At 38.2% G+C, this 7,509-nt stretch overlaps 1 protein-coding gene across 1 annotated transcript; it reads left to right on the top strand.

The window, feature by feature from the left end:
• The first annotated feature begins 3,329 nt into the window (after window positions 1–3,329).
• lgalsla (lectin, galactoside-binding-like a) lies at window positions 3,330–6,613 on the top strand. Its single transcript, XM_070828332.1, has 4 exons — window positions 3,330–3,409; window positions 4,265–4,353; window positions 5,262–5,445; window positions 6,133–6,613. The coding sequence occupies exons 2-4, from the start codon at window positions 4,298–4,300 to the stop codon at window positions 6,274–6,276; spliced, it is 384 nt and encodes a 127-aa protein (XP_070684433.1). The 5' UTR covers window positions 3,330–3,409; window positions 4,265–4,297; the 3' UTR covers window positions 6,277–6,613.
• Window positions 6,614–7,509: the final 896 nt, after the last annotated feature.

The following is a 7,509-nucleotide window of genomic DNA, read 5'->3' as shown; positions in this document are numbered from 1 at the left end:
CACGCAGGTGCTCAGTTCAAAGACTGTTGGAAAGCGGACACTTCAAACTTTTCACAAGTGTTTGAATTTTGTCGATCGGCCTGTTAAGACTAAAGTTATGAAGAGCCGAAGTCGCACACTACAGCTCTTCTACGAGTTAGAAGATGTCTGGGGAAGAAGGTTCTGATTGTGAGGAAGACTCCTTTCAGAGGATGAAGAGGATGCTGCGCGTGAAGACGAACAAGAGGAGGTGTCCGCACAGACCCCCGCTCCTCCAAAGATCCAACTAGTTCCTGCTCGGATTTTGTGTTTCTTTTGCACTTTTACATACAGTGTGTCCATATATTCTGTCAAAATAAATAAATACTTGTAGAATCACATAGGTGAGGTTGTGCTGAAAAGAAAGACACAAAGTTTGAATGGGAAACACAAAGGTAAAATGAAAAGTAGTAAAACACGCCAGACTCTGAAGGGTTAAAGTCTCAATTTGTGGTAAAGACGGCAAAGTACCATTTAGTTTGGTGTGAAGCCGCTCAGTGAGCTACCTGCTAGCTAAAGGCAAAAATCATAAATAAGAATAATAAATAAAAACGTACTTTAAATAAAACCCTCATTAAAATGGATTGATGCTTTAGTTTCTCTTCACTTTAATACATTGTATTGTATTAATCACTTTGTATTGATAATGTGTAAACGGATTGTAGCGTAGCTTAAAAAAGAGACTTTAACAGCATTTGTGCTGTTTGTACTCAGACTGCATCATAATTATGATAACAGCTGTTTCTAGTTAATAAAAACCTTTATAATAACACAAACAAGCTAAAAGGCAGCAGCAGACCAGCAGCTCCTGTGTTCTGTGAGCTTAAATCACTGTTTTTGTGAATGTAGTCTGGTGTGTGGACTGTCTGTTGGCTTTTACACACACACACACACACACAGCAATGCGAACTGTAGCTGCTATTAAAGTTGTGAGAAGGTTTTTGTTCCGGACAATAAATAAAAGGTCTGAAAATACTTGTGCTCTGCTGGCAGAAAACCAGAGGAGGAGATTTAATGTTTAGAGGTTTTGCCTGTAGTTACAGCCTCACAATAAGCTCACTTGTTGTTGACCTGAGAAAGGAGGATTGCAAGGGCAGCTGATTATCAGGGCTGTGTGTGTGTGTGTGTGTGTGTGTGTGTGTGTGTGTGTGTGTGTGTGTGTGTGTGTGTGTGTGTGTGTGTGTGTGTGTGGTGAGGACATTTTCTCTGGTCCTCACAGCTTCAAAGGGACGTTTGAGGGTCAAGACTTTGCTTTAAGGTTAAAACGTGGTTAAAGTAAGGGTTAGGTTAAGGGCAAAGGTCACCTCAAGTGTCCTAAAGACTGCAAAAAGGCAAGAGTGTGTGTGTGTGTGTGTGTGTGTGTGTGTGTGTGTGTGTGTGTGTGTAGCTTTGTGTGGTTATGAGAATGAAGTGTGTTTTTTTTTTACCTGCTTTGTGAGGACATTATACTTGGTCCTCACAAATTCTAAAGGGATATCTGAGGTGTAAGACTTGGCTTTAAGGTTTAAATGTGGTTAAAGTAAAAGGGTTAAGTGCGAGGAGAGGGAATGGATCACTTCAGGTGTCCTAAAAACTGCAAAACAGTAAGATTGTGTGTGTGTGTGTGTGTGTGTGTGTGGCTTCATATGGTCCTCACAAATTCTAAGGGATATTTGAGGGTTAAGACTTGGCTTCCAGGTGAAGGATAGAATTATATAAAGGTAAGGTTTAGTTAGTTTTAATGGGTAAGGTTTGGGTAAAGGGCTAGGGGATGTATTAGTTCAAGTGTCCTCACAAGTATAGGAAGGCAAGACTCTCTCTCTCTCTCTCTCTCTCTCTCTCTCTCTCTGTGTGTGTGTGTGTGTGTGTGTGTGTGTGTGTGTTGGAGGGTAATGAGCCAGGTTGAAGCTTTCACGTCAGCGTTGACTCAGTCGACCGGAGACGTTGGAGCCAGACAAACCGGACCGGCAGCTTTTCATTCCTCTGCTCGGTTTATTTCCCTCAGATCGACATGGCCGACACACACACAGGAGTGACAGTGCAGGGCAGGAAGGTGAGCTCACACACACACACACACACACACACACACACACACACACACACACACACACACACACACACACACACACACACCTGAGCAGCAGGTGAGAACAGAGGCTTTAAACCCCCAGAGGAGCCTCAGCGGTCTGACACATGATCCCAGACTCACTTTAGAGGCTTTTAGTTTGATTTCTCAGGTGACTGTTTGGACTTAAAAATGAGTTTTCTTAGTTTTGAAACTTCCTGCCGTCCCAGCTGATGTCAAGCTGCCCAGGATGACACAACTTCCTGTCAGAGTTAACAAAATAAAAGCACCTGCATCTCAGAGGGTCCCATCTTAAAAAAAGATTTTTAGGAAATGTTAAAAAAATCTTTAAAAAGCAAATCATGTGTCTTTTTTTATATTAGATTTTTTTTCATTTATTTTCATTTATTTATTATCTATTTAATTGTTTGTTTATTTAACATCATGTTGATAGTGGACATATAAAAATACAAGATGCAGCAAGAATGCTAATTTACATCCGTAGCCCATCAGCAGGTAACAAAAACAGAAACATAACAAGTGATAGTATCAAAATACAAATACGCAAATAAACAAAAGTCAAGTATTATCTCGACATGTCAACATTTGAACATCTTGACCTAATTCTCAAACTGCAAAAACAAACAAATAGATGAATAAATAGTCTTCTTCCATTGATTTTTTTATTTTGCACTAATACTGAAAGTCTTGACATTTCAATTTTATTCTCATAATAATTAATAATAACAAAAAATCATCCTTTTGCTCGGCACTAATAGTCTTCCATACTGATCAGCTTTCTGTTTCCCATTTTATTTTTATATTTGACAGATTAAAACCCATTCGGCCCTTTTTTTACTGCTTAAGTTTTAATTCATAACTTTTTTACATCACATTAAAAATCTTCCCTTTCTTCACCTCAAAGCCTTTTTCATAGCAGTGCTTTTATTTTGAAGGAAAGCCTGACCTCACTGAACTTCCTGTTTCATTCGGCCTTGGCGCAGCACGTGCAGGTCACATGATGTGTCCTGCTTTGACTTCATTCAGTTAGTTGTTATCATGAAAACACACTCACCTGCATTCAGGTAACATTTAGAAGTCAGGACTTTAGCTGCAGTTTTACTTTTACTTCCTCCAACGGAAGATTTGTGGATCTTCACAGCATCGCTCGTGGACACTCGTGGTCCCAGGAGGATGAATCCCAATGATTTTGACGACATTTCCACATTGAAATTATTATTTTTTTTTTTCTTTATCTTTCAGAAATGGGTTTTTCCGCAGAAAAATGCGTCCGATGAAAACAAGCCGAGCGTTCGTCGTCCTGACGGAGAAGCTGAGAGAAGTTTGGTAAAGTTGACCCTGAAATCACACCGTGATCTTAAAGTCCTGATGAGTGTTTAATAAACTTATTGATATTTATGTTGTTTATTCAGTGTGATAGAAAGATAAAATCACACAGTTGAAACCTGGTGCACATATTAAAATCTTTATAAATTTGATAAAGTAGATATAGAATATATATTGTGCTGCTTTTTCTTTAATGCATCTTTTTAATTTAAAAAAAGTGTTTTTTAATTGGCTGCTTATTGAGGTCACTGTTGTAAAGAAAAGAATAAGAAATTTGAGGAAAAGAAAGTCAAGAAAGTCACAAGTTTATGTGAAAAAAAGTCATTATTAGCATAAAGTGAAAGAAAAACATAAAGTTTCTGAAAAACGTTGCAATATTATCGAATAATATTGCAGTTATTATTGATAATACATGAAAAATTTAACTTTGTTTAAATAAATGCAAACTGTAGTTTGTGCTAAAGTTGTAATTTTACAAAAAAAGAGTCTAAATCTAATTTGCCCAAACTAACTAACCTTTTTAATCATTTAATAATGACATTATTCTCTAAATTAGGATTTTATTCTCGTTATGAGAGATTATTTTCTTGAAATCTCGGAGGTTTATTGTATATTTCAGTGTACTAATATTCTTAATTTCATGGTAGATGTTGTTGTGCTTTTGTATTTTCATCAGATATTTCTTCATTTTATTCTCATCACTCAACTTTTTACCTGCACGTTTTCATTACTTCTTATTTTCCAACTGAGAAGCATTTTATTTTTATTTCTATTTTTCCGCTCGAGTTAGATCCACAATAAATGATCAGAATCGAGTTCGTCTCTCAGTGTCGGTGGAAATGTTTGTGTCTGCAGGCCGTCCCGTTCAGAGGTCACATCACAGGCGGCATGCGGCCGGGCAAGAAGGTCGTGGTGGTCGGTGTCGTGGACTCACGTCCCGACAGGTAAAAACATTTATTTATTAATCTGTCCTCCTCCCCTCAGGATCAATACACTAATTTTATCTTTATTTAATCCTCTTTCCCTCCATTTGCACTGTTTTTATTGCATCACTACCTTCAATTTACCTACACAAAGCTAACCTAATGTTAACCAGCTAGCTGTAACCTAAGCTAACCTAATGTTAACCAGTGAGTTGTAACCTAAGCTAACCTAATGTTAACCAGTGAGTTGTAACCTAAGCTAACCTAATGTTAACCAGTGAGTTGTAACCAAAGCTAACCTAATATTAACCAGTGAGTTGTAACCAAAGCTAACCTAATGTTAACCAGCTAGCTGTAACCTAAGCTAACCTAATGTTAACCAGCTAGCTGTAACCTAAGCTAACCTAATATTAACCAGTGAGTTGTAACCTAACCTAACCTAATGTTAACCAGCTAGCTGTAACCTAAGCTAACCTAATGTTAACCAGTGAGTTGTAACCTAACCTAACCTAATGTTAACCAGTGAGTTGTAACCAAAGCTAACCTAATGTTAACCAGCTAGCTGTAACCTAAGCTAACCTAATGTTAACCAGTGAGTTGTAACCAAAGCTAACCTAATATTGATCAGCTAACTGTAACCTAAGCTAACCTAATATTGACCAGCTAACTGTAACCTAAGCTAACCTAATGTTAACCAGCTAACTGTAACCTAAGCTAACCTAATGTTAGCCAGCTAACTAATTATGAAAAGCTAATTATTTCAGTAATATTTTCAGAATATTTTACTAATTATTTTACTAATACCCAGGATGCTTGCCTGCTTCTTCCAGAGCTGTTGGTTGGAGCTTGTTGAGAAACCTCGTTGAGCTTGCTTCTGTTAACTTCACTGTATAATCTGTTGTTTTACCTTTTTTACGATGTTCTGTCAGGTTCTACGTTGCCCTCTCGTGTGGTCGTGGAACATCCAGGGAGCCCCCGCCTGACGTGGCCCTGGAGGTCTGTGTTCGATTCAGGGACCGACAAGTCCTGCGCAGGGCCTGTTTGTCCGGATCCTGGGGGGACGTTGACAGAGCCGTCCCTTTCTTCCCCTTCATCAGAGACCAGCCGTTCAAGGTACCAGCGTCTGGTGTCACGTTGTGCCTCTGTGGCTGTAAGACAAACATTCCTTCACCAAATTTTCTTTATTTTTGCAGTTTTTAGAGTTACATTTTGTTCTAACATAAAATAATATATGCTAATACCTCAACCACACAGCTGTAATATGAGCTTTTCATTCATACTGCTGGTATAACTGTATTTGTGGCAAAAACAGTAATTTTACACAGTAGTGGCTGATCTACCGCTGTCAGTTAGTTTGTTTGTGTAATTGTGTGATTTGGGTGTTTTAAAGGGTTAATTTGGATCCAACACAATATTTGTTGAACACACAAATGACACAAACAGACAATAATATCACTTTCTTCAAATCCACCAGACTGCATTGATAAAAACACTAATTTTATAATTTAGTCCACAGCTGTTTCTGTGACTTTGGTGTTTTAGAGGGATCTTATTCTTTAAAATATCCTTTTATAAAACTCCTTTAAAAGACCAAAGTGACACAATAACACAAACAAACTAAACAATTGAAGCAGCAGTAGATCAGCAATACCTGTTTTCTCTTAGGTAAAATTATTGTTTTTGTCAATGGAGTTTGGTAGATTTGAAGAGAGCGATATAACTGCTCAGTCCACGGTGGTTTCAACATGTGATATGAACCCGACCAAACCTTCTCCTGTGTCTCGTCTCTTCTCCTCCCAGATTGAGATTCACTGTGAACAAAGTCGGTTTCGTATGTTTGTGGACGGCCAGCAGCTGTTTGACTTTTGCCACAGAGTAACGTCACTCAGCGCCATCGACACGTTGTGGATCAAAGGCAGCATCACCATCACTAAACTGGCCTGAGGTGAACGACTTCATTGCTGAACACATGAGCCACCTTCAAAGACCTGAAACTGAAAACACGATTTACTAATGTGTTTGATGATTTGAGAGATTCAGCGTACAAGCAACAAGTGAAAGTCATGTTATACCAGCAACTATTAAAGGAAAAATTTCAGTACCAGACTCCATTGAGAAAAAGAGTAATTTTACCTCACAGGACACGGGAGTTGCTGATCTAGAGCTGCCTCGATCGGTTAGTTTGTTTGCATTATTGTGTGATTTTGGTGTTTTGAATGGTTCATTAGGATCCAACACAATATTTATCTAACACCCAATAACACAAATAACCTAACTGATTGAGGCAGCAGTAGATCAGCAACTCCTATGCTCTGCGAACTAAAATTACTGTTTTTGTGAATGGAGTCTGGTGTAGTCTGTGTCTGCAGACACACCAGACTCCATTCACAAAAACAGGAATTTCAGCTCATAGATCACAGGAGTTGCTGATCCACTGCTGCACTGATGAGTTACTTTGTTTGAGTTATTGTGTGCTACATAAATATTGTGTTGGATCCAAACTAACCCTTTAAAGCCCCAAAGTCACACAATAACACAAACAAACTAAATGATTGAGACAGTGGTAGACTAGCAATGCCTGTGTAAAATCCCTGTTTTTGTCAATGGAGTCTGGTGTGTGCGCAGAGAGCGATATAATGTCTGTTTGTGGTTAAACCAAAAGGATCTTCCAGGTCTCTCTCTGTAGGGATCCTTTCCATAATGCTGTCACACACTTAGAATAACACTCTGAGTGGATCAAACAAGCTCTTTTAGTGGACTTAAGTTGCAGCCAGTTTTGCAGCTGACAGCTGAGGTGATATATGGGACCAATTCCAACACTTTTAGTAATTTAGAAACAAAAATGTGTAAAACTAGGGCCCAGGTTTAAAAAACACCAGAGTTCTGTATATTGTTAACCCCTTGATATTATGCACAAGATCTGTTACTTTTCTTCAGAGGCTCTGATTTTGTTTTTTGCAGCTGTAAATATCAACTATGTGTTTCTCTTGAAAATGAACCCTGTAGATTGAGATTTACTCAGACCACTTTATATCCTATTTCCTTTATATTTTGTTGTGGTTTTTTTCTCTCCTTATTCTTATGTGATTATTGAGTTAACAAAACATGAACTTAAAGACAATTAGGTTTCATGTTTTTAGCATAGATACAGATGCACTGTAAATGTGACTACCTCAA

Source organism: Pempheris klunzingeri, chromosome 3 (assembly GCF_042242105.1).
Source record: "Pempheris klunzingeri isolate RE-2024b chromosome 3, fPemKlu1.hap1, whole genome shotgun sequence".
Taxonomy (NCBI): Eukaryota; Metazoa; Chordata; class Actinopteri; order Acropomatiformes; family Pempheridae; genus Pempheris; species Pempheris klunzingeri.
This window is presented reverse-complemented; position numbering and strand designations above follow the sequence as displayed.

What these genes read in the sequence shown, in the direction of transcription:
- lgalsla (XM_070828332.1), top strand. Translation starts at nt 4,298, where the DNA reads ATGCGGCCGGGCAAGAAGGTCGTGGTGGTCGGTGTCGTGGACTCACGT. An exon ending in GTGGACTCACGTCCCGACAG is followed by an intron (nt 4,354 to 5,261) that starts GTAAAAACATTT and finishes ATGTTCTGTCAG; the next exon opens with GTTCTACGTTGCCCTCTCGT. An exon ending in TCAGAGACCAGCCGTTCAAG is followed by an intron (nt 5,446 to 6,132) that starts GTACCAGCGTCT and finishes TTCTCCTCCCAG; the next exon opens with ATTGAGATTCACTGTGAACA.